The sequence below is a fragment of the Martes martes genome (genome assembly GCF_963455335.1).
Source record: "Martes martes genome assembly, chromosome: 8".
NCBI classification, from domain to species: Eukaryota; Metazoa; Chordata; class Mammalia; order Carnivora; family Mustelidae; genus Martes; species Martes martes.
This window is the reverse complement of record NC_137895.1, coordinates 10,141,918-10,168,210: the sequence shown is the minus strand read 5'-3', so window position 1 is coordinate 10,168,210 and position 26,293 is coordinate 10,141,918. Positions and strand designations below refer to the sequence as shown.

The 26,293-nt window shown below is 55.0% G+C and overlaps 1 protein-coding gene across 2 annotated transcripts; it reads right to left on the bottom strand.

Moving 5' to 3' along the window:
* Positions 1 to 1,244: 1,244 nt before the first annotated feature.
* BAIAP2L2 (BAR/IMD domain containing adaptor protein 2 like 2) lies at positions 1,245 to 26,293 on the bottom strand. 2 transcript variants are annotated; one of them, XM_080811980.1, is made up of 14 exons: positions 26,100 to 26,293; positions 24,897 to 24,972; positions 23,999 to 24,085; positions 23,469 to 23,530; positions 12,877 to 12,948; positions 12,533 to 12,649; positions 11,588 to 11,734; positions 6,014 to 6,166; positions 5,573 to 5,711; positions 5,203 to 5,422; positions 2,979 to 3,101; positions 2,487 to 2,694; positions 1,898 to 1,941; positions 1,245 to 1,744 (listed from the first exon to the last, which is right to left on the bottom strand). In XM_080811980.1, exons 1-14 carry the CDS (start codon positions 26,148 to 26,150, stop codon positions 1,669 to 1,671), a joined length of 1,575 nt encoding a protein of 524 aa, XP_080668106.1. In that variant the 5' UTR covers positions 26,151 to 26,293; the 3' UTR covers positions 1,245 to 1,668. The 2 variants fall into 2 exon arrangements, with proteins under 2 accessions (XP_080668106.1, XP_080668105.1); XM_080811979.1 differs by lacking the exon at positions 26,100 to 26,293 and having other exon boundaries at positions 24,897 to 25,135.

Below are 26,293 nucleotides of genomic sequence, written 5' to 3'. Positions count from 1 at the left end.
GCCCCCCCCAACCCCTCCAAAAGCAGAAGACAGCTCTGAAGTCTCTCACAGTCCTGGAGCTCCGGCCAGGGGTTCACACAGCAGCCTCCTGTGCATCCCCCCACCAACAGAGGAGGAGGGGGCCTCAAGGCAGGGTGGGCCAGCCCACAGCCGGGGAAGGAGCCGCCTTCCCTCCTGCTGCCCCTCTGCTCCTAGGTCTCCCTCCTGGCCCTGGGCAGTGCCAGGTGCCCAGTGGGGATCGGAGACTCTGAACCTCTCTCACCAGGACCAGGTTCTGGCTTTACTGGCCTGTTGTCCCCTCACCACAGCTGCAGCCACTTGAACCAGGACAAGGAGGCAGTCCCAGCAGCTCTCCCCTGCACTCACCTGAGCCTTCCGGTGGGTTTGAATGTCCTGCCTCACATCTCCTGAGGCCTCCCGGGAGGGGCTGCCCCGCTGGCTCCCCCTGGGAAGCCTGGCCTTATGGGGGCACGCAGCCGAAGGCCCCCAGTTACCTGCAGATCAGCCACTGGCCTCTCAGCTCTAGCTCCCTCCCTCAGGCCTCGGGCTTAGGGTGCCACCCCCAGCCCTCTAAGAGGCTTTTGCTTGGAAAGGGAGAAGGGACGGAGCACTGACCGCAGCACAGGGCCACGCTGGACCTCACAGGGGGGTCCCTGTCTCGGGCCCTCCCAGCAGAGCTAGATAAGGAGCCCTCTCCTGGGCAGAGGACACCCAGAGCCCTACTCTGGGGGGCAGGGGCGCTCCTAGTGGTACTGGGGGCATCGCCCTGCCCTGGAGAGACCCCACGTGCCCTACTCACCTCAGTGCCTCGCCTGCCCCCCACCCCCAGGCCACATTCCAGGAGGGGCTTCTGAGGCTTTCGCTGGATCAGGCTAATCCAGGTCGGAGAGCCTGGGACTGAGAGGGCGGGAGGGGCCGGAACAAAGGATGCTGTGTCCCTGGCTGCTCGAGGGTGACTTGCTGGTGGTCCCAGACCTTGGCCACTGCCACCCCTCCCCCTCTGGAGAGCCCCCCACCCCCCGCCACTTCCTGGGAAACCTGGAGCGACAGAGAGACTGGGCCAGAGGTGGGTGGACACAGGCTGAGGGCTTCAGGGCAGACCTCAAGATTTGCTTCAAATGGGCACTGTGAGGGGTTGTGCGTGAGGGAGGCAGTGACCTTCAGGACCTCCTGGACCCCATTCTCCAGCGGGAGGCCTCCAGCCCCACCCCCTACCCCTGTGCCCCAAATCAGACACCACCAGTCCTGCGCTCTGTCCTCTTGCTTTATTTCTCACCGTTTACAAAAATTAAACAGGACGACATATGTGGGATGGGGAAGCAGGTGCACAGGGGCTCCTCCCTACTGGGGCAGAGAAGGGGGAGGGGGTTGGGGTGCATGCGGCAGGCCCCCAGGGACAGTCCTGGGGCCCTTGGAGGGGAAGAAATGGTCCTGTCCCCCCGTTCTGCCTGCTTTATTTTAAAGGTCCTGGACCCCAGGCCAGCCCTCTTGGAGCTGCTCAAGCTGCGGGCACGGTTTGGGGCGAGGTAGCCACCGCCGGGATCAGGACCCCGGCTTCTCGGGTCCGCTGCTGCTGCTGCTGCTGCTGCTGCTGCTGCCGCCAGCTCTGGGCAGGCTCCGGGCAGGTGTGGGGGGGACGACCTCAGCCCCCTGCCGGAGGAAGGCGTCTCAGCGGATGAGGGGTGCCGAGCGGTCATTGGTGACCGTGGGACGCAGCTTTACCGTGGCAAAGGGGTTCGTTCCCCTGTGAGGGGAGAGGTCAGGAAAGGGGCCCAGGTCCTCAGCTGCCCGCCCCTACCTCCTGCCCCCAATGGCCACCTCCACTCGCCCCTGCCTCGTCTCCCCCCACAGCCCTCCTCTGAGTCCCGTCCCCTCCAGCTCCCATCCTAGAACTCACCGAGGGAAGAGCTCTGGAGGGTGCTGCTCCCAGGACATAAGTTTCTACAGGGGGGGGGTGGAGGAAGGGCCAGGTTTAGTGGAGAAAGGGGTAGGGGAGCCCCTGCCTCTGCCATTCTCCTTTCCAGGAAGGCAGAGGGCTAGACCCGTGGCCCCGGGCAGTGCCAGGCTTCCGGGAAACAAGGTTGGGTGTTCTGAAGCCTAGAATTCTGTGGGCTTCAGACATGAGAAGCCTGGGCCAGAGGACCACCCCCCAGGCTCCAGCTGCTCTCCCTACACCCCACTCCTCACCCCAGTCCTGCCCAGTCAGCTCTGGTCCCAGCTTTGACCCAGGATCCTGGTCTTGCCTCTCCTGGGAGGTGGGAAGGACAGGACTTTACCAGGGCCCCTGTCCCCTTCCCTAGACTCAAGTCCATCCCATACCTCCCCTGCAGATGGGTAAACTGAGGCTGGGGTGGGGGGAAGGCCCCCTGCCAGCCAGTCAACCAGTGACCAAGCAGGGAGGGTTACTTGGTCTCCAGTCTCCCTGCCCACTGGATGAGCCCAGGATTGGGGACAGGCTAGGTGTTGGGGGGGCGGGGGGCGCTCACCTTGACATCACTGGCCACCCCTGGGCTGCCCATGCTGCTCCGGCGGCTATCAGGCAGGGGTGTGGGTGCGGGGCTGGGGGCGCGGCTGGGGACGCGTGTCGGGGTCCGGGAGCGGGACTGGCCGTCCCAGTACTCCGAGGGGGCTGTAGAGTTGCCTGGCCGGTCCAGGAGGTCATCAAGGCTGTGGCTGCCCCGGAGCGGGTAGGATCTGAGTCCAGAGGAGGGAGGCACGGGAAGGGGGTCAGACGTCAGGCCCCTGCTGCACCCCGCCCCATCCTGCTGGCGTCCCACAGCCTCCTCCATTGTACCCAGGTGAAAGGAGGCCACATGGGCTTGAAGTCAGTTCCAAGAGGAGGCAGAGGGATGGATGCAATGACTTTCTCTTGGGGGGGGGGACCTCCTCTTCCAGGGTACAAAGGAGGCTGCGCCCACTGAGGACAGCCACTCACAGATATCCCCTTGGGGAGTTGGGCCACCACCCCTGCCAGGTACCTGGAAGGAAGCTCATTCATAGGGCTCATCGGGTTCATGGAGGTCACTGGGCTCAAGGGGTTAATGGGGCTCATGGGCACCTCCTCCAGGGGCTTCACATAGGCCTCGGGGAACCAGCCGCTCCTGAGGGGTGCAGGCAGAGGGGCCCATAAGCAAAAGGCCCACTCCCGAGAGCAGTTCCAGAGACGTGCTGTGTGCCAGGCCTGGCTCGGAGGGCTTTGCCCAGACTAACTCATTTAATCCCTTGAGATCTTTCTCGACATGCAAGTCCATCCACCCAGCCTCATATCCTGCCAGGGGCCGGATGGCCTCAGGAGACACTGCAAGTCCAAGGAGGAAAGCATCGTGTCCAAGGACACGCGGCAACCCGCTTCATTCCCTGCTCGTGGAGCACCCACCCCGTGAGGCCCACAGACAGCCGGGCACAGCTCCTCGGCCCCAGAGGCACCCAGCCCAGTGGACGGACAGATGTGCAAACGGATGATGACAAGGGTGCCTGGGAAGGGGACAGGGCAGGGGCTGAGGACCACAGGAGAACGTACGAGCCCAGAGGAAGGGGCGCCTGAGCCCGAGGCGCCTGACTGCCAGCCCCGTACCCTTCCGTGCTCTGCCCCCACCGCTGCTCTTGAAGTCTTTGTCTGGCTGGAGGCTCATTACTGCACCTCTAGAGAGGCTGGGGCTGAGGGAGAGGCACTTTGCTCAGTGTTGCTCAGCTTTTTCAGACCCCCGGAGCCCCTCAGGTTCTTGCGGAACCCTTGGGAAAGTGTTCTCCAAAAAGCCCCCGGAGACCCCAAAACGCAATCAACAACTTCTCACCTAAAGGTAAGTGGAAGCAATTTCCACTCAAACTGACGGAATAAAACCATTTCCTTGCGTTTTACCTCTGCTCTCTCTAGATAAAGGGCCTGCTGACAAAGTCTGCCGTCTCCTTCCCCACCGGGTGCGGCATGGCGAGGACAGCCGTGTTCCCGGTGAGAGCGCGGGTCTGGGTGGTTTTACACTAGGGTCCGGGGAAGTCAACTCCACGCCACTTGTGGGGAATTTCAGGGCAGCCTGCTGCTTTTGTGGGTCCACAAAGCAGGGGTTTCGAGCCCTGCGGTTTGTAGCCATGTCTCCCTGCCAGCCCATGCTTCCGTATGGGTCCAGTAGCCCCCTGCCATCCTCCCTCTGTCCATCACGCATCCACCCATCCACGACCCTATGGGCAACCACCCACGGACCACCGGTCCCCAACCCACCCATCAGCTCTTGTCGACCTGGCTGCCCCCTACCAATTCGCTCACATACCTTTCCAGTCACCCCTCAGTCTGTGCACCCCACCTCCATGCTTCTGCCCCGCCCCAACCACTCGGCTCCTCCCCCCCTACCGAACCGCGTCCACCTGCCCACAGGACCAACTCCCAGACCGCCTTCCACCTGCCCGCAGCCCGCAGCCCCACACCACGCTCCTCAACCCTCTGCCTGTCCCCCGTCTGCTGACCCACACCACCACCCCTGCGATCACGTTCACGGGCACCCGCTGACTCCTCCTTCTAAGCCCTCATTCACCCCTTATCCCGGCAGCATGAATGGCAGTGGGCACCAGGCAGTCTCCTGCCCATAAGGCCCGTGGGGGTCACTGCCTGGCTCCAGCAAGCTCCCACCGCCCCCTTTTTCTTTCGCAGAAGAGTTATCCTTGCACACTCTTTTTTGGCTTTCAACCCCTGCCTTCCGCCAACCTTGCAGTGACCACAGCGTACTTCCCCACCTCGAGCCTCCCCTCCTGGTGTCAAAACCAAGCCCAGTTTGCAATCTTTAAGGCTCTTCCCTGCCCCTGACTGCAACTCAGCCTGCGAGGTCCCAGCCTGGCCTCTGACTCTGGCCTGGGGGAGCACCTCCAAGTCCACACCTCCAGGGACTCTCAGGGTCCAGGCAGGAAGCTGCTTCTCCCTCCATGTGGGGCACACAGTAAGCGCCCAAGCAGTGGGGCTCCCGCACTGTTCCTACAAGTGCAGAACCTTCCCATTCCTCCCAAGGGCCTGTCCTCTTCCTACCCGGGCTGGCTGGATGAGGACACAGAGGGCGGTCCGGGGTGGGCTAGGGGAAAGGGGAGAATTGTCGGGTCCCGGGTGTGGAGGTGGCGGACCGAGGGGGACAAGTCACCGTCGGGGCAGGGGAGCCCAGACCTCCGGGTGGGCCCCCTTCCACACACCCCCCACCCCTGCACCCCGGGAGTCCCACTCACGCGGAGGAGCCCTCCAGCTTGCCATAGAGCCAGCCGTTCTGGGCCTCTGGCACAAGCACCTCCACGACGTCTCCGGCCGAGAAGCGCAGCAGCGTGTGGTTGGCGCCCTCCGAGTGCGAGACGAGGGCGCGGACCCTCCGGGCGCCCCCGCCCCCGCCGCCCGGGCGCTCGCCGAAGGAGTTGGAGCGGGAGCGCTGGGTGCCGCTGGCGTAGAGCGAGGCTGCGGGGTGGGGAGGGGGAGCGCAGTGGGTGGGCGCTCCGCCCCCGCGGCCACCCTCCGTCCCTCTTGCTGCAGCGCCACCTGCCACCTCCGTGCCTCCTCCCGGGCCCCGGGTCCCCGGCCCTCCCTCTGCGCTCCGGGGCCACTCACAGGCGGACGGCGTCCGGGGCAGCGACCGGCGATCGGGCTCCAGCTGCGACGCGGACCTCGCCTCGACGGGCTCGGGGCCGTAGGAGCCGGAGCCGTGCCGGCTGCGGGGGAAGCTGAACTCCGCCAGGGGCCTGGGGGGCTGCGAGGGAAGACGGGCAGGGGAGGGTGGGGCGGGGAGGGGGGCGCCGCGGCGGCGCCCTAGTCCAGCCCCCACCCCCAGTCCCGGACGTCGGCGGCGTAGGGGTTCTCGGGCCGGCGGCCCAACCACCACGGGGGCGCCCACATCGCGCCGGGGCGGAAGGCCGGGCCCGGGGGCGCCGCGTAGACAGGGAGCCTGGGGGGCAGGAGACTCCAGGCGGAGGGTCGCAGGCCCCAGGGCGCCGCGGAGGGTGCGGGGACCGGCGGGGGCGCGAACGGCGGCGGGGGCGCCCAGGGCCTCACCATGTCCAGGCGGGTGGGCGTCAGGCGGCCCGAGGGGTAGGGCGGTCCCAGCACGGGGCCCAGCAGGCCCGGGGAGTGGGCGCGCGACGGGCTGCGACTGGCCTCCGACTGCTCCTTCCACAGCAGCACGCGGTTCTGGAGCACGCCCCGGGCCTGGCCGCGTGCGGACACAGGCGTCAGCCGGCTCCCAGCAGCCCCCAGAGTCCTGGGGCCCCAGAAACGGCACCCTAGACCCGGGAACTCGGGCGCCCCCGCAAGCGTAAGATAACTGGATTGTCCAGCTGGAAGGAGCTAGAGATCGCTTTGGTGTCACTTGGGACTCGCCCACCGTCTAACCCTCTCCCTCTTTTGTCGAAGGCCCCTCAGTTTTCCTTGAGGTGCTTCTCCAGCCCCTTCTCTCTGTCTGTGTGCTTTGGCCGGGCTCTACCACTGCCTGGTACAGCGGTAGGCTTAGAACCCGGGCCTGGCCACGGTGATGGACTCAGGGATGGCACTTGCCCAGAAACTGTGACCAAAGAATCCAATTCCAGTACTTATCCTGGAACAATTGGGAAAAATATTTTCTTGGACCTCATGGGCTTTGCTAAATAGAGTGAAGCCAACACAGGAAGCTACAACTAAGAGAAGATGGCAAATTTCCAAAGACCTGAGCTCCTGGATCCAGCTATACCTGAAACCCTTGAACTTCGTAGTAACTCAAGTGGTAAGTACCTTTGCTGCAAAAGCCGGTTTGAGTCATTTCCTGGAAGAGGCCTTTCAAATACAGTTTTCATAGTTTATTCCTTTTAGTCTACATAAGCGTCCCTAGTGTCCCTGGTACATGGGCATCTAACTCTGTTTGACTACTTTCAAGGACGGGAAACTCAACTGTTGACCACACAGTCCATAATAACTTGGGGCTGGGAGGGCTTTAAATGTCAGACCAGCTACATGCACGAATCAAGTTTTTAAGTTTCTGTATTGGATGATGTTTTGACATCCTGGGCCTCTACCAATCCTGCAGGCATTGGCCCTCCCAGGGCTAGATAATTCCTAGAGATAGTAAGTGAGTTGTCCCTGTGATGGCACCATTCCATGATTCCTCCCTTCTGTCTGGCCCAGCTGTTAAAAATCTCACAGGGATCTCAGGCAGCAAAACAGAAGCCACTCACATCACAGAAGCAACTAGTCCCATTGGTCATTAGTTGGACACCCCCTTGGTTGCCTTGCTTAACTAATGAACAAAACACCACAAAGCCAAAACTCCAAAGGTCTTTGTGTGCTGGCCACAAAAACAGTATGCAAAACAACATTAGGTTCTGCATACCATATTTTTAAAAGAGTTTTTGTCCAGTTTGAGAACATTCAGTGGAAAGCACCTGCCAGGGTCTTAGGGTGTTCTGGGAGTAAAGGCCACAGCACCAAGCCCCAGCCTGGACAGCACCCAACTTCCTGTCTTCCCTCAGCCCTGCCTCCAGGGGGTTTCATCTGTGGTTGGGAAGAAACACTGTGCAGGCTTTCAAAACCACAAGGAGACCATGGGAGAAGTTTTAAAAACATTTATGGAGTGGAAGTGTCATTCTAAGTATGCTACAGACCCCATAGTCCAGAAAAGACCAATAAATTTGACTAAATAAAAAATTTTTTCGACACGGCAAAACCTACAGTAAGCAACGTCAATTGATAAATGACAAATGGAAAATATTTGCAACTCATCACCAAGAAAGGGGTAATTTCAGTAACATATAAAGAGCTCCTAGAAATGAATAAGAAAAAATGGAAGAAAAGAAGATGACATGTCCTAGTAAAGGACACCCAATGGCTTGGAACCATGAAAAGATCTGTCTTGCTTATAAGAAAAGCATAAAATAAAACCACACAGAGATGCTAGTTTTACCTTGCTAATTAGCAAAGATTGAAAAGTTTGCTCTCACACTGTTGTCAAGGAGAAGGGAATCTCCTACATGGCCGGCAGAAGGGTAAACTGGGACAACCAATGCCTATATTCTTGGAGTCGCCAATTCCGTTCCTAGGAATTTATCCTGGAGCTAGACTTGCACAAGTGCAATAAACCTGGAGAAGCTGAGGGCGAGGTGGGCGGAGGCATGATATTGACAAGACATGGACTCAGCTGGGACTGGGTATGAGAGGCATGTGAGAGTGACCCCTTGCTGAGCCCAGCCCTCGTCGTTCTTTAAATCTTGTTCCAAATCTTGTGCATTCTGTTTATAGATAAAATGATGGGTAAATATTTATGCTTGAGGAGTTTGATCTTCAGTGTCCTAAAGTCCAGCTGGGTCAGTCAACACAATACCTGTTCCCCCCACTGCCTCATACCTAGGGGAAGCCTAGTTCATTCAATCCGCAGCCCTCTCCAGAGGGGCAATCAGTTAGCAGGAGGCAGCCAGGGGAGGAGTCAACACTCCCCTTAACATTGGAGGTTAACTGTCCAGGACACAAGCAGAAAGGAGCTTCCCCCCAAAGAAGGTACTTAAACAGCCAGGAAGTACCGGAAAAGATATTCAGCATCACGAGCCATCAGGGAAATGCAAATCAAAACCATAACTAGATACCACTTGACAGCCACTAGCATGGCTAGAATCAAGATGACCGACAATAACAAGTGTTGGCAAGGATGCGGAGCCATTGGAAATCTCATAGGCTTCCAGTGGGGCTGTGAAATGGTGCAGCCACTTTGGAAAGCAGTCTGGAAGTTCCTTAAACAGCTAAACACAGAGTTACCCGATTCTCAGCAAGTCGACTCCCCTATAGCCATGAGGAATGAAAACATGTCCACACAGAAACTTCTACATCTATCCAGGATAGCATTATTTACAACAGGTGCAAAGTAGAAACAACCCAGACGTCCATCAACCAATGAATGGATAAATAAAATGAGATGTCTCCAGACAACGGAAAAGCATCTGGCAGCAACAAGGAACGAAGAACAGATATGTGCCCCAACACTGAAGAATCTTGCTCCCGGCAATGCGTCATGGGAGAAACCTGTCTCAAAGGACCACACATTGTATGATTCCATTCATATGAAATGCCCAGAAGAGGGACATCTCCAGAGATAGAATGTAGATCATGGTGGCCTGGACCGGAGTTGGGGGTTGTGGGGGGATGGGGGAGGGTTGGGGAATGATCATTAAGGGGTGCTGGGATGCTTAGGGGGAATGCAAATGTGATGGGTGCCCAAGTCTGTGACTACACAAGGCTCCACTGAAGTGTACGCTTTACATGGATGGACTGGATGTCATGTGAATTACATAGCAGCACAACTATTTCAAAGAAGAACAGGCAGTTCCCCCTGGAGCATCAGTCCCTGGGAGAGAGGAGGGGCTGGAGGAGAAGGCTGAGCCCTGAGCCGGGGCTGGCTGTGGTAGGGACAGCGGAAGGATGTCAGCCGGAGCCGAGATCATATGAATGGAATCATACAATGTGGGGGTGGGGTGGGCGGAAAGAGCTCAAACTACAGAACAAGGACAAATGAAACAGACGTGGCAAGGGAGGAGGTCATAGATGTGGAGTTCTAGAAGGAGAAGGAATGACGGCAGAATAGTTAAAGAAACAGAAGAGGAAACGGCTCCCCGACCTGAAGAAAGACCTGAGCCCACAGAGTGGGGAACATCTAGGGGACACCCAGACAAATTCCTGAGTCCCCAGAACTCCAAGAAAATCTCCAAGCATCCAGAAAAAGAGGCAGTAACTTAAGACGGAAACAAGACAGAAGGGCACCCGATTTCGCACGCACAACATAGAGCACCAGAAAACGGGAAACGTCCTCTTGGACCCCAGGAGAAAAAGCCCACAGCTCTGGGGCCCTTCAACCAGCTGACGTGCCGCTCAGCACTTGGGGCCGAAGTGAGACTTGCACGTATGTGTGGATTCGGGGGGCACGTCTGCAGAAAATATTCAGTTCATCAAGACAGAAACCTCAAGACAGCGGGAAAGGAAGAGTGAAAACGGTGGCATCAGCGTGTCTGATCACGTGGTTAGTGAACTATCAGTGCGAGTGGCCGTGCACCGGGCATTGGGACTATACGCGGTCCAAGTGCAGTTTCTCGAAATGGAAGGATCATGCTGCAAAGAAAGGACTCATGAGAGTCTAGAACTGAAAGTCCTGAAGTTTTTTGGCAAAACCAAGAGCTGGGGGTCAGGAAGGATAAGGGGAGGAGTAAGCCACATATTAGAGTGCCGCGGAAGGCAGGAGAATCCTTCCCCAGGCCTCATCTTAAGAGGCGGGGGACCACCATGGACAGAGTAGCACCGGGGGGTGTCAATATATTTTAGGAAACACAAGAGATGAATAGATGTTTTCATGAGGGTCACAAGGTGAGGTCATCACGAAGAGAGATGAGAAGAGCAGTAGAATTTGCAAGAGAATAAAGGGGAAAGGGCATCTGTGGTAACACGACCAAAGTGACAAGAGCAAGGATGGGAGAAAAAGAGGAAATGACTAAGTAAAATAAAACAGGTCTATCCGTTGTTGGGTAAAACTGGGAATGAACTGAATTCCTCTATTTGAAGACATGAGCTGTCAGACTGGTCAAAAGTCAAAACTGAGGGGTGCCTGGGTGGCTCAGTGGGTTGAAGCCTCTGCATTCAGCTCAGGTCATGATCTCAGGGTCCTGGGATTGAGCTCCACATCGGGCTCTCTGCTCAGCAGGGAGCCTGCTTCCCCCTCTCGCTGCCTGCCTCTCTGCCTACCTATGATCTCTGTCTGTCAAATAAATAAACAAAATTTGAAAAAAAAAAAGTGTTCACAGAAGAGACAGGAGGGTAATTTTAATCCTAGACAAAGTGAAATGGAAAACATCAGGCTGGGTTATGAGATGTTAAATACATAAATGGCGACATTTACAGAGAAGGTATGATAGTTGTAAACCCAATAGCACTGAACAACATAGTAGTTAAATACGGAAAGCAAAATCCACTGGAAAGCCAATAGGAAATGAGTGAATCTGATTGGTCTAGCAGATGGAACAGAGCACTAGCACAGAGGATTTAAACAATATGATAAAAGCAAAAAGACCATGACTAGATCTACGAATTGATGAATTTGCAAATGGTAAGTCTATGCAAGCAGGAATGAAAAAATAAATGGTTCACACATGAGTGAATAAAGGCATGAATTAGTGAATGAATGTGAGAATAAAAATAAAATAAAAATGGGGTGCCTGGGTGGCTCAGTGGGTTAAGCCTCTGCCTTCAGCTCAGGTCATGATCCCAGAGTCCTGGGATCAAGCCCCGAATCGGGCTCTCTGCTCAGCGGGGAGCCTGCTTCCCCACCCCTCTCTGCCTGCCTCTCTGCCTACTTGTGATCTCCATCTGTCAAATAAATAAATAAAATCTTTAAAGTAAAATAAAATAAAATAAAAATCATGAAGGAATAAATGAAGAAATTTGTATCTGACGATACAGGTAAACACAGAAACAACCAAAGAGATAGGGAGAGTAAACAATGAATACCCACAGAGAGGAAACATAGAAGGAAATGGGCGAAGGGAGGGACGTCGCCACGGGCAGCCAGCTCGCAGAGAGCCCAGGCCCTAGGACGACTCCGCCGGCTGTCCCGCAGTCCCAGCTCACCCGGCCAAAAAACTGCAAGAAGGTGTTGGAAAGCAGCAGGTGCTTCTCGGCCAGGAAACGATAGCGCCGCTTCTCTTCCAATTCAGCTGCCCGCTGACTCTCAGACACGAAGGCTTGCATCTGTGCGTGTAGCCGGTTCACACTCTCCTGTGGGAGAAGCAGGTTCGGGCTGGAGGCAGCGAGTGGATGCCTCATCCCAGCCTCCACGAGTACCAGCCGTCTGAAGCCTCCTGTCCTTCCTGAACCAGCCGCGTCTCCTCCTGGAGGCCCTCCCCGGAGCGCCCAGCTCATCGGAGCTCCCAGGCCCACCTCTCACAGGCATCATCATCCTCCAGACCCTGAGATCTGTGTCTACCCAGCCAGGCCCTTCTCACAGGCCGTGAGAAGTCTGTTGTCTGAGCCGTCCCTCCGCCCCCAGCCCGCAAGCGCAGAGAGGGGCCCAGGGAGGTTAGTTTAAGGAAATGTGAACAAGTTGATCGAAGTCCCTACTTGGGAGGGTAGATTCTGAAGAGGAAGGGTAAGAGCTCAGTAAAGGAGATAGAAGTTTTGGAGACCGAGGCCAGGAATGGGGCCCTGAACTTGGGAGGAGGACTGGCCCTCGCCAGGGGCAGGGGAGCGCGGCGGGGGCAGGAGGGAGCGGAGGACGGCGTGGCTGCTGGGGAACTACACCTTGGCTACCGCGATCAGGAGCAGCATGGCTGGTGGCCTTAGGTTTTCTCCAAGAAGTAGAAGGAGAGCCGGGCAGTGACCGTGCAAGGATCAGCGCTGAGGTGGGCCTGAGGGCCAGGGGAGCCCACCCGCCTGGGGCCGGCTGACCTCCCTCGCTATGCTCACCACAGAGAGTGGGGTAGGAGGCCCGCCTGGAGTTGGGCGGGCGCTGGGCAGGGGAGCTCAGGACGCTCAAGGGCCCCCCCCAGAGCCTGGTTCCCCCCCCAGCCCTTGCACCTTCATCTCCCGCACATTCTTGTCCCTCTTGTGTTCCATGCGCCACAGCTCGGACATGCACTTCTCCAGGTTGGTGGCTCGGTGGTGGTACTCCCTCTCGTAGTGCTGGCGGCTGTCCTTGGGAAGGGTGGAGAGAGGAGGGAGACCCCCATGTCAAAGAGCTCAAGACTCTGGGTCCACTGGTCGGAACACTGGACAGGGTCCCGGGGGGCTCAGCTGGAAACACAAACAGCCTGGGGCCAGTCAATGCCCAGCACAGGGCTCGGTGTGCTCATCCACCAAATGGGGAGAGGCTGTCTTGCCTGTGATGGGCTGGGGGGACCAAGGTCAGTGGCCATACTTACTTTGATGAACTGCATATCCAGCTTGGTATTCTTCTCCATGTGCTGTAGCAGATCTCCGTGGAATGTCTGCACCTGTGTGGAGTGCAGGGTGGGGGTGATCAGGGTGGTCCTAATCATTCCCAGGCCTCGGCATCCCTCGCACTGCCCAGTCCAATACAGCCCACTGTGTTCCTAACACACCAGGCACCTGCCCAATTGTCGGAGAAAATGGACATGAGACAAGGACCTGGTTGGAGGGAAGATTAAATGGTTTGATATGCAAACAGGTCGTGCAGTAGAAGACGGCTGGCCACACACCCTCCATAAATGTATCAGAGTCTTCTGAGTCTTAGTTCCAGTCTGTGCTTTGATGATGCCATTCCTGCCGCCTAGAATTTCCTACCAGATCTCAAATACCAGCTTCCCTGCCCCCTCTACCGGGAAGTCTCCCTGACTTCGCCAGCAGAATCCACTGTGCTCCCATTTTGATCCCGGAATGTATATATATTTATTTGTTTACTTTTTTTTCCTCTAGCCACAGGACAGAATCTCTTGCTGGGCCCCTGGTCATAGCCTCTCAAGCTGCTGTGGGCATGAGCCTCATCTGACCATTCTCTGTGTCCCCAGCACCGTGGGCAGGGCCTGACCCAGTGAAAATGCTCACAGCTGTTGAGGTCTTAGCTGAGGGGTGGCTGGTTTCCACGATAGGTGAGACGGAGGAGGCTGACCACCTGGCCGACCAGAAAGCCGGGGAAGGCTACTGGACTCAGGCTCAGAAGAGGTACGTCCTCGGAATTCTGGTTCTGCCTCCAATTTGCTCTATAACTTTGGACAAGTTGCTGTCCCCTCTCTGGGCCTCAGTTTCCCCATCTGTAACAGGAAGGTCTTGGCTGGATGCTCTTGAAGGTCCAGCCTTGTAAGCCCGAAGAGCTTTGATTCTGTGAGCCTTGGTGCTCCCCTGGCACCTTCCCCCGGACACCCCCATCAGCATTCCTTGGGTCACTGTGTGTTGTGGGGACATCAGATCTAAACCCTTCAGCTGCACGCTTTGCCCTTGGGTTCACAGGGAGCAGAAAGGAGTGTCCCCCATCCTGCAGGGGACCTCTGCTCCGCCTCCTTTGTCTGTACCCTCTTTGCCCTCCCCCCAGAACCCGCAGGGGATGCTGCCAGGCTTGCTGCCACAGGCGTCCCCAGGCTGTGCTGGAGGCAGGGGTTCTGTGCCTTGGGGTACAGCGTTGCCCAGAAGAATGCCGGTAATCTTCTTCCAGTATTCAGGGAAAACCAATCAATTATAAAAGTTGCCAATTTTGTATTTTTCTCCCATAATTGTTTCGGAAACCCTGGTAAATGCTGGTCTGTAGGGGAGCTTGCTTGTGGCCCCTTCAGGACTGGCCATGCCTTGAATCCCAAGCCATGGCTGCTAGGGTGTGTGTGTGTGTGTGTGTGTGTGTGTGTGTGTAAGGGGGTCGGTGTTAGGAACAGTGCCAAGACCCCATATCTGCCCTTGTCTCCTGGATCCAGCAACTGTGGGACCTCCCAGGGCGGCCCCCAGGGCACCTCACTCGCTCCTCCTCTGGCCCTGCTTCCCACTGAAAAGCGTCCAAGGTTTTTGCTTAAAAACCAAACATGTGTTCTTGAAAATCCCCATATTCTGCAAAATTGCCCAAAACCAACAACAGGGCTTATGGGAGATATAGGATTGGAGCCGACCCGCAAAAGCCAGGCAACTTTGTAACCAGAGCACTCATAAAGATGCTGAGTGGTACCTGAGGACGAACTTGAACCACACCGAAGACTATGGAAAATATCTAAAATGCACAAAACCCACAGAACAGATGCACCAACTCCACCTGGGTTCCTGGAGAGCTGGTGTGCTGAGACAATGCTGGGGGGACATGGGGCTGTCACAAAGGTGAGCAGGAAGGTAGTACAGCCTGACCCCAGCTGAGAGCCCTGGGCGTCTGGGAGCACTCTTCCCAGGGAGGCCTGGGAGCACGAGCTCTTTTAAAATGTTCTTAAGGGGCGCCTGGCTGGCTCAGTCCTTAAGCGTCTGCCTTTGGCTTGGGTCATGATCCAGGGGTCCTGGGATCCAGCACCGCACTGGGCTCCCTGTTCAGCGGGGAGCCTGCTTCTCCCTCTCCCACTCCCCGTTTGTATTCCCTCTCTCGCTATCTCTCTCTCTTGCTCGCTGCCAAATAAATAAAATCTCTAAAAAAAAGTTCTTAAAATACAGATTAAAGGGCTCACGCTATCAGTGCAGCAGACAGGCTGGGGACTTTTCCTTTCTTCCTAATTCTGGTTGCCCTATCCATCCCACTCTCGCCTAGGAGACCTGGCTTATGAGCAAGCCACCTTCCATGTCTCAGATGTCACTCCTCTGCTTCCAGTCGGGTATGAACTGAGTCACCCCGTGGATGTGTGTGTTAGAATGAGACTGCTCGGTTGTAATTCTTACCATTGCTATGGCTTGGCTACGATCACCAATTAGATGGGACCCAGGCAATACCGGGTCAATGGAAAGTCTTCATTAACTTCCAGAAGAATATCTATTAAGGGGTTGATAATTGATGTGAACTTGAGCTCTTGCTTTGGGGGAACCATAGGACTATCTACTAACAGGTGGCTTCTGAAACAAGGAAGTCACCAACCGCAGGCAGACTGAGGAATCCCCAGCAGGCCAGAACAGAGACTGTCCTCCCCTGCACCCCCTCTCCCAGCATATACTTCTTTAGCAGGTCCTGTGAGCCCCTCAGTACAGAAGCTGAGAGCATACCCAGACCCACTGTGGAAAACACACACTGTAAGCTCTGTGTTTTGAGTTATTCCAGTAACTCGCAAGAAATCCTTTTGCCACCTATACAGGAAACTCCCCCCCAACCCCAACCCCAGAATAATTGTCCCTGTGAGCTGACCCCATTCCTGTCTTCCAGTTTACTCTTGAACCCCCTCCGGTCAGGCTGTGCCCCACCACACCAATTAGAATGTTCTCCTTGAAATCGCTGACACTCCACGTCACAAAGTCAGCTCACAGGACTCCTCTGATGCGTCCTGTGGTCATCATTCAACACAGTTGACCAATTCCTCCCCCTGAAACATCTTCCTCCCTTGGTTTCCAGCCTACCACCCTCTCCGGGTTTTCTTTGCACTCCCCCTCCCCCATCCACCCCACCTCTTCTCTGTCATTTGCCAATTCTCCCTCACCTCTTGATCCCCCACTGCCTCTTTCGCATGTATATGTGCTGTGAACCGAGCACGCCCACAGCCTCTTTCTTTCCCTTCCTACACCCACTCCCTCCATGAGCTCATCTGTCCATATGCTCAGGACTCCCAGACAAACAACCCAGCCTTGACCTTGACCCCAAACTCCAGCCTCGTGTACATACAACTGATACTCACATCTCCAGATGGTTTTCTAATAAGCCTCTCAAACTGACCATGTCTAAAACTAAATCCCTGATCTCTCCCCTCCACCCGAACTGTTCCACACTTAGTATTTCCCACCTCAGATAAAGGCAACTACATCCAGTTGATCAGGACAGTATGCTGGAGTTAGTGTGACTTTCCCTTTTCTTTTGCAACTGACATCCACTTCATCAGAAAATTTTACTGGCTTTACATTCAAGTCTGATTTCTTCTCAACACCACCACTGCTGCCACTTTCCTAAGCCATCTTAACCCTCCCCTAGATTATTGCCATAACCTCTAAATTGGTCTTCCTGCTTCTGCTTTTGCCCTGCACTGCTGATATTTTATTGTTAGTACAGGAGCCAGAGCAACAGGTCAAACAATGCACAACTGGAGGATGAAATATAAAAATTCCAATTATAATAGCTAAAAAAGCCATATTATCTAGGAACAAATCTATCAAAAGATGTGCAAGACTGCTACCCTGAAAATGACAAGGTGTTCCTATGAGAAACGAATAAATGGAGAGGTATACCATGTTCATGGATTAAAAGTCTCAATATTGTTAAGACGACCATGAATTTATAATTTTTTTTTTTTCTGACGTAGGCTCCAGTCCTAACATGGGGCTTAAACTCATGACCCTGAGATCGAGAGTTGCATGCTCTACTGAGCCAGCCAGGTGCCCCTATGATGGCCATTAATTCATAGATTAGTACAATCCCTGTCAAAATTCCAGCAGGTTTTCTTAAAGGAATTGACAAGCTGATTCTAAATATAGAAATGTAAAGGATCTTGACTATTCAAAATAATTTTGAGAAAGATGAACAAAATTCTTAGACTAGTTGATTGGGGTTTTTTTTGTTTTTTGTTTTTTGTTTTTTTTAGATTTTTTTTTAATTTATTTGACAGAGAGAGAGATCACAAGTAGGCAGAGAGTCAGGCAGAGAGTGGGGGGAGAAGCATGCTCCCCGCTGAGCAGAGAGCCCGACTCGGGGCTCCATCCCAGGGCCCTGAGATCATGACCTGAGCCAAAGGCAGCAGCTTAATCCACTGAGCCACCCAGGCGCCCTAGTTGATTGTTTTAAAAGATTTTATTTATTTACTTGTCAGAAAGAGAGAGAGTGAGTGCACAAGTAAGGAGAAAAACAGGCAGAGGGAGAAACAGTTTTCCTGCTGAGCAAGGAGCCCAATGAGGGACTTGAGCCCAGGACCATGGGATCATGACCTGAGTGGAAGGCAAATGCTCACCCCTAGTCAAACACCCCTAGACTATTTGATTTTAAGACTCACTGTAAAGCAACAGCAACTAATACAGTTGTGGTTTGGTGTAAGGATAGACAAATATATCAATGGAACAGGATAGAGAGCTCAGAAATAGACCCACACATAAAATAACAAATCAAATTTTGACACAGTCAGTTCAATGGGGAAAGCGAAGTCTTTTTGAAGTGGTGCTGGAACAACTGAATGTCTATACGGGGGGGAAGAACCCCTGATTCTACCTCACTTCATACACAAAAGCAAATTTGAGATAGATCATAGAAATGAATGTGAAGTCCAGAACTTAGAGCTTCTATAAGAAAACTTAGAGTATCTTTGCCGTGGTAGTGGGCAAAGATTTCTTAACTAGGATACAAACACAAACCACTTTTTAAAATTGTTAAAGTAGGGATGCCTGGGTGGCTCAGTCGGTTGGGGGTCGCCTTCCGCTCAGGTCATAATCCCAGGGTCCTGGGATCGAGTACCACTTCAGGCTCCTTGCTCAGTGGGGAGCCTGCTTCTCTCTTCACTTGCCTCTCCCTTTGCCTGCTGCTCCCCTCTGTTTGTGCTCACGCTCTCTCTCTCTCTCTCTCTCTGACAAATAAATAAATAAAATCTTTAAATAAAATAAAATAAAAATGTCAAATTAGCAGAGGCAGGTGTTTGCTGTTGCCATAGCATTAGTCCCATGAATTGTAAGGTAGTTTACAGAGTTTAAACAGATTCTGCCTTTTGTAAAATGAAAACAATAAAATAGACAAATCGGGCTTCCTAAAAATATAAGAGTTCTGCTCATCAAAGACACTATTTAGAAAATGAACAAGATAAGCAATAGGTTGGGGGGGAAAAAAACCTGCACCGTGCATATATCTGATAAAGGACTCCCATCTTGACTATATAAGGAACTCCTATAAGTCAACAATAAATATAATGGGCAATAAATATGAATGGGCAAAGTGCTAATGTCCAATAAGCCCATTAAAAGTCTTTGATCATTGGCATACGCAAAATGAAACCACAATGCGGTACTGTTCCGCACCTTCGAGAACGGCTGAAACAACAAAGACGGACAACATGGAAGGTTGGCAAGCGTGGCAAGCAGCAGCAGCTTGCACACATTGCTAGCGGGGCCGCGCCTAGCACAACGGCTTTGGAGAGCCCTTTGGCAGTTTCCTCTAAAGCCAATATATGTCAGCCCCATGTCCCACAAATTCCGCTCCCAGGTATTTACCCAAGAGGAATGAAGACATACATCCACAAAAGACTTGTACAAGAATGTACACAGCAGCCCTGGTCATAGTAATCCCAAACTGGAAACAACCCAAATGACCACCGGCAGAAAAGAGAGAAATTGTGGTAGCTTCCTTTAGTGGCATAGTAAGCAATCAAATAGGACAACGTGCCGCTACCCGTGACAGCATGAAGCCATCTTACAGACATTATACCGGGTGAAGGAGGAGGGTCGAGGGAGAAGACATATGTACAATTCCTGTCATATGAAGTCCTAGAACAGGCAAAACGAATGTCCATTTTGACAGAAATCAGATAGTGGGTTGCCAAAGAGGAGGAAAACTCATTTCTAATGAAAAGAAACAAAGAGGGGCGCCTGGGTGGCTCAGTGGATTAAGCCTCTGCCTTCGCTCAGGTCATGATCTCAGGGTCCTGGGATCGAGCCCTGCGTCGGGCTCTCTGCTCAGCGGGGAACCTGCTTCTCCCCCAACTCTCTGCCTGACTCTCTGCCTACTTGTGATCTCTGTCAAATAAATAAATAAAATCTTTAAAAAAAAATCAAAACTTTAAAAAAAAGAAAAGAAACAAAGAAACGAGAGCGAACGTTAATGGGGACAGTGTTTTGGGGAAGGGGGTGATGAAAATAGTCTAACATTAGATAGTGGGAATGGGTTCAAAGCTCTGTGACTACATTAAAAACTTCTGAATTGTATACTTGAAAGGGGTGAATTTCAAGCTGATATTATATATCTAATATATAATAAGTACAATATATATGAGAATATATTTTTATATATTATTGTATATATAGATACACCCATGATAGAAGTTCTATTATGGCCTCTATTCTTGGTCCATGTATTAAATCATAATATCTGGAAGTGTTTGGGGGGAAGAAATGAGGAAAAAATAAACATAGCCAAGAGGAAGGAACAGATGTTGAAGATAAGTTGTGGAGATCTAATATACAGATAATAGGAGTTCCTGAAGAAGAAATGCAGACAGAGAACAAAAACATTCTAAAAACTGTGATTCAAGATAATGTTCCTGAAATTAAAAAAAAAAAAAAGATTTAAAACTACTTATTGCAAATGTACACCATGGGACTGGTAATATGGACCCAGATGGGTCAACACCAAAACATGTCTAGAAAAATTACTGGACTGAAGAAAAAGAAAAGAAGAAAAAAATCTTGGGCATTTAGGCTGAGAAAGCAAGTAGATTTATGATGGGAAAAATAGATTATCAGACTTTTCATTAGCAACATTAGACATGCCATGTCAGAAGCTGACCAGAATGTCCAAATGCTTTCATTCTCTGTATCCTTGAGAATCAGGGTTCTTTTTTTTTTTTTTTAATTTTTAAAGGATTTATTTATTTGAGACAGATACAGAGAGAGAGAGAGAGAGAGCATGAGCAGGGGGAGAGGCAGAGGGAGAGGGAGAAGCAGACTCCCTGCTGAGCCAGGAGCCCCATGTGGGGCTCGATCCCAGGACCCCAGGATCAAGACCTGAGCTGAAGGCAGACACCTAATCATCCAAGCCACCCAGGTGCCCCGAGAATCCGGATTCTTGATGAAGACCAGGAACAAAGGAGATACCATGTAACCCATAGGAGGCTGAGCAAAACAAGGCAACCAGAAAGCCATCAAAACTACTAGGGTCCTGCCCAAGAGACTCAGGAGCCCAACTGAGGAAGCATCTAGTGGCCGAAGAGGGAGATGTTTTCAACTTGGCTGAAGACAATAACGTTGCAAAGGACTGAAATACATCAGATGTGTTTAAATCTACAAATACTGATGGTACTAAAAAATACTACAGTAATGGTACGAGGAAAACACTACAGCTAATGGGTCACCTTCAGAGGACGACAGGGAGCACGTTCATGACCTTAAAACCTAATGAATGGAGGGAGTGACTAAACCTTGATCCTGCTTCTCCCACACAAAACGTGCCACTGGCAGCAAAGAGTACGCAAGGAGGAGCGTCTCCGTATAGAAATATCCCGGTTAATGGGTAAGAGCATCAGAAGAGCCATGAACTCCCGCTGTGGGAACAACCACTGAGCCTCCGTGGTTGTTAATATCACGTGGCTGCAGTCGCGACGTGGCTCCCGATGGAAGAGCCCAGAGCTCTCTGTGGTCTTGCCAGGTGGTTGGAAGAGCCTGGGTCTGACCAAGCCCCTGCGTCCAGAGGGCAGAGGAACAAGCTGAACTACCCCTGGAATGCGAGATTGGAAGTTTCCAGATGGTAGAAACACCAGTCCTAGGGCCCCAGAGCCTTCAACAGACAAGTCGTAAGGGACAGAAGGGGATCTGTTGATTGGGAAACTCGAAGGCATATTTGGAAAAAAGAGACGGCACACAACCGATCTCCAGCGTCTAGGGACGTACGCCCGAGTGGTCAGCTACAAAGGAGCACAAGGGAGGGTCGGATCCGTGGTTGCTTTTGGAGGGAGGCAGGGAGGGAGGGGCTGTGATCTTGACAGGGGGCATAGGGAGGGGCTCCCGGGGAGGCTGGCACAGTTCCTGACCTGGATGGTGGTTTGCCTTAAAACGATTCCTTAAGCTCTAATTTGCTGAACGAGATGTTCTCTGTCTGTTTTCGTTTACAATTAGGAAAAGTCAGACCCTGTCGCTCTTTGGCTTTGCACACTCAGAACTGCCAGAGGCGGGTCAAGGTCACACCACAGGGCTCTCGTCATAGCCAAGCATCACCCTCACACGCACCTCCACTAGCCTTTCCGAGCTGTTACCTTGGCCCAGAACACCCTTCCCACACGTGTCTCCCTGGCTAACGCCCTCCCCTCCTCCAGGCCTCTCTCAGTGTCCCCTTCCTAGGGCAATTTTCTAGAACATTGGTCAAAAACTGCAGCCCTCCAACACTCGCTAGGAGCCTTCCCTACTTTGTTTTCCTCTGGAGCACGTTTTGTGTCTAACCTGTCGTGTATATACTCAGTTGTTAGTCTTGGGTTTTGTCTGGCCCCTCTCTTGGGGAGGGCGAGGGTTTTGTCTGCTATGTCCCCCGTGCCTGCCACAGTGCCCAGCACCCGGCGGTGCAGAGCTGTCGAATGAATGAGCCCACGGGTCAGGCAGCGTCGGTGGTGCTGGGTCCTGTCTGGCTCTGGCCAAGGGCCCTGCCCATGTGTCTCAGCCAAGACGCAGGTGCCCGGAGAGGGCAGCTCTCCTTACAGAGACGGCCTGGGTGACACTTGTCCTCATCAAGCCCAGGTGTGCCATGAGAGACATAGAGAGCCATCAAATCCGAGGATGGGAAGCCACAGGCAGCCAGCACGAGCTGTGTTCCTGATTCCCCTCCTGAGCCCTGGGACGGGGCACAGCTGAGCCCGAAGCCTGCAGGTGTCCCAGAGACGGGCCCCGGACAGGCTTTTATCCCGGGCAGATGGATGCACATTTTTCTGTTCCTGCAACTGTTCCCCATTTTGACAGGGTAACGAAACTGCTGAGTATTTTCTGGTGTCCCCCAAAGCGCACCATGACTCCCAAGGGTTCCCAAACACACGTTTGAGAGCCACGTGCTGTCACAATGAGCTGACATTTCTTCCCAAGCTTTCCAAGACCTGTCACCACCAGGCCCTCTCCGGCTCCACCCCAGCTCGCCATCCTCGGCTCCCTCTTGAGCCCCACGCCCCCTGGGGATGCCCTCTCCTCTCCTCCCCGCGTGGCCAGCCCCCACTCTCTTTTCAAAGTTTGCTCTTTCCATCCAGAGTCAGCGAGGCCCTGCTCGGGGCCAGGCCCTGCCCCAGCCCTTGCAAGGCTCCCAGTCTTGGGAAGGATAGAGACAGGCTGCCAGGTCCCGCTGCCAATTGTCACCGTGAAGATGGGTGGAGGACAACTAGTTTTATGAATTCCCTCACAAGAGTCCTGCCGGTAGTTATGATTGTCTTCGTTGTACAGACCGATGAGCCAAAGTACAGAGAGGCTTGTTCAAGGTCACCGGTCAGGGGCAGGTGGTGCTGGGCTGAGAAGCCAGGTGCTGGGGCTGCAGAGCTCGCGTTCGTAACCACTGTGCGCTAAGAATGCATAGAGGCATCCGCTAGGGTCTAGAAGAAGCAATGAGCTTGTCCAGGGGTCAAGGGAGGCTTGTAAGGCACTGGCTGGCAAGGCGGGGGCTGCTTCTAGGCTGAGCAAACAGCATGAAGCTTGCCCAGCGGTAGGAACGCCAGGCTGTGTCTGCACAGGCCCGCTCTTTGCAGACTGGGGGTGCCACGGGGAGGCTGCTGGGTCGGCAGGGCCTGGCATCCCTCACTGAGAAGACTGGGTTTAGTTCTGTGGGGTTTTCTCATGGGTGTGACAAGGTCAGGTGTTGCTCCCTGGGAGCATGGAGGGAGGGGCTGGAGGGCCAGAGAGGAGCAGGGCCTGGCCGTGTGCACCTGGACCCTTTCTCTCCCTAGCTCCTGCACTCGCTCTGGAACTGGGGGCAAGGGACTCGATCTCTGAGACTCAGTTTCCAGGTCTGTAGAATGGAGATAGAAGCAGCAGCTCCCTCCTGGAGTTGCTGGAGGCCGGAACAAGCTGTGGCAGGTGTACACGCCCTGCACAGCCTGGGCCTGGCAGGTGCCTGGGGCACTTGTGCCTGTGTGTCACTAAGGGCCGCGGGGAGCCCTCCCTGAGAAAGGCTGTGGGGGCGGGGCCCGCGTCTTCCTTGGAACGCAGCCCACTCCCCTGCATGATGCCTCAGGGCCGCGCTACTCACCACCACCTCCAGGTCGGAGTTCAAGTGCCGCTGCGTGTCCGACATCTGCACCAGGATCTCCCCTGGAGGCAGGGAGAGCGGCCTTCAGTGGGGGCAGCCCACGCCACCCACCCTCCTCCTGACAGAAGCTGCCGCAGGGGCTCCCTGAGACGGCATTCGGGGGGCCGAAGTCCAAGGATTTCCCATACGGCTCTGGGAGGATGTCCATGCTTGTCCCCGCACTGGAACAGCCCCTCAGGGAGTGGCGGGGAGGGGCTTGGGCTCCAGAACAGGAGTCCAGGCTCTGGGCTCGTCCTGGGCCACCAGGCCTGTGGCTTGGGGGGATTTCCGGGACAGGTAAGAACCCGAAAGGAACCCTATCTGGGATCCCCAGCTGGTGGGCCCAGCTGGCCCTGGGCCTGAGGGACAGCGCCAGGGAGTTGAAGGGTCTGGGCAGCAGGAGGCGGCCCCGGGCGGACTCAGGGCTGGGAGGAGAGCCCCTCCAGGCCCAAGAAAGAGTGGGGGCTCTCGTGGAAGGGGGAGCGCCTCACCCAGAATCTGCGAGGTGGAGCTCTGCAGGGCCTGCTCCCCGATCTTCTGGATGGCGTTGAAGTACACCTCAGCCGCCTGGGACAGAGCTGTGTGGGGACAAGGGGTGCCCATAGCCCCAGCCCCTCCTCCATCTGCCCCCGCCCTCTGGAGACCCCTCCTGGCAGGCGAGGGTGTGTGGAGGGGACAGGGGGGTGCAGAGGCATCAGCGGGGGGACGTGTACTGGGTGGTGTGTGTGGATGCCAGGTGTGGGCCAGGGGAGGAAGCAGGCGTGGAGTGGGGCCCGGGGCAGTGTGTGTCCATCACGGGTGGGGGCGCAGGCGTCCGTGTGTACCCACGGAAGGGTGTGGGCAGGTGTGGTGTGGTGCACAGGTGTAGGGGCGTGGGGGGGGCGGGCTGGTGGAGCTGGGGAGGGGGAAAACAAGCTTTGACTCCAAAGTCCTGAAAGGCAGGGAGGGCTTGGGTGGCCCTCGGCTCCGGGTGTGTCCCTGGCTTATCCTTGGCACAGAGGGTTGCAAGCCCTGGCAGGGTGATTAGCCTTAGTGGAGCGGGGGTTGTTGGGAGATGGGGGAGGGGCGGCTGTCGGCGTGTGGGTGCGGGCACCAGGCAGAGTGAAGACACAGGGCTGCGGCGTAAAGCCAGGCTCGCCGAGCTGGGCCTGGGTGCAGCAGTGGGCTCACAGGGTACATCAGGGTGACGTACAGAGGTGTGTGCAGTTGGGGCCATGGAGACCGCCAGGACCAGGCGCTGTGTCTCTGGGAGCACCTCGGGGGCATCTGAGCAGCAGGCAGAGGCGGGTGTGGGGGGTGTGGGTGAGGGTGCTGGGTGGGAGCTGGAGGGACCAGGCGCGCGGGGACAGCGCAGGCGGAGGGGCTGGGGGCCCGGGGCCGGACACTTACCATGGAAGGCCCGCAGGTAGTTGTTCCCGAGGTACACCAGGTTCTCCAGGGCGGGGTTAAACTGGTCTGTGATGCTCTGGAGCCCCAGGCCACCGGGAGGGAGGGAGAGGTTGGGGAGAGGGAGAGGGAGAAAGGTCATGGGCAGAGGCAAGTCACCGGGCCTCAGGAGCAGGGCGCCCCCCGCCAGCCCCAGAGAGGAGCCTGACCCTAGGGATCCTGACTCTGTGACAGGGGCCTCAAGGCCATCTCCCCGAATCCCTGTTCCATGCCAGCTCCTGCTCACGTGCCTGCCCAGGCGGGAACATGCTCCCAAGACCATGCATCTAGAAGGTTCTCCTCCTCCCACCGGGAGGAAGCTTGTGGTCTGTGGCGGCCCCTGGCTGGGTGTGCCCCAACCCAGCGCTGGGTCCAGGTCTCGCCAGGCTGGACACAGGGGCGTCCGACGGTCACCTCAGGAGGCAAGGGCAGACCTTGCCCTCCTCAAAGAAGAGCCCTTTGGCGGCAAGGCTGTGGCAGGGTCACAGACCACCTCAGGCTACAGCCAGTTGGAGAGTACCCTCGGGGTACAGAGGGCCTGGGGCAATGACTTAGACTTGGATCTTTGTTCAAACCGCGGAAGCCTCTCTGGGAAGTGCAGAGACCTTGAACAGATTCTTTAACCGTGCTGGCCTTGGCTTCTCATCTACCCTCTGGGGTGATTATTTTCTATCCTACAGGCAGGGCGCGGGAGGCCTACACGGGAAAGGGTCCTGCACACAGGAGGTGCTCGATAAAAGTCTACAGGGACAGCGGCAACCCCTCGGGAGTGAGGTAGAAAATTTGAATGAGGGTTTCAGAAAGGAGAGAAAGACAGAGACAGGAAAAGAAAGAGAGAGAGAGAATGCCCCAGTCCTAGGCCAGGTGGCTTGCTGGGCTCCCCCGTCACTCCCCCTGCTAGTCACCCTGGGCCCCATCCTGCCTTGGTCTAGCATCTAGGCACGCTGTCTCAGTGGGCCTGTCGCTCACTGGGTGACTGTGGACAAGACACGTCTGGGCTGCCCCCAGGGATCCCCACCCTTGAGCCCACAACCCCGCCTGGCCTGGCTGGGCCTTCCTTTCCAGAACATGCTGCAGTCGTGCTCACCCTCTTTCCTCCAAAGCCGGTCCAACCTTCGAGCCCCAGGAAGGGGGTGCTCGGACCTGGGGCCCGGGCCACACGCTCACCTTGTAGATAGCCATGGTGGACCTGTAGAACTGGTCCATCTCGGGGGCCATAGAGTGGGCCGCAAGTCAGGTGCCGGGCAGGAGGCTGGAGGCGCTGGCAGGGCTGGGAGCGGGGTGGGGGGGGGTCGGTCCCCTCCAGTGCCCACTGCTTTGAGGGAGCGAAGAAAGCCGCAGAGTGGGACCTGAAGACGGAG

Bases quoted from the DNA above. Each gene is read 5' to 3' on its own strand.
- BAIAP2L2 (XM_080811979.1), bottom strand. From the start codon at position 25,035: ATGACCTTTCTCCCTCTCCCTCTCCCCAACCTCTCCCTCCCTCCCGGT. The intron at 6,167-11,587 runs GTGAGCTGGGAC...GCACGCGGCCAG, and splicing joins TCTTGCAGTTTTTTGGCCGG to GCCCGGGGCGTGCTCCAGAA. The intron at 5,423-5,572 runs GTGAGTGGCCCC...CCCACCCCGCAG, and splicing joins GCCCCGGACGCCGTCCGCCT to CCTCGCTCTACGCCAGCGGC.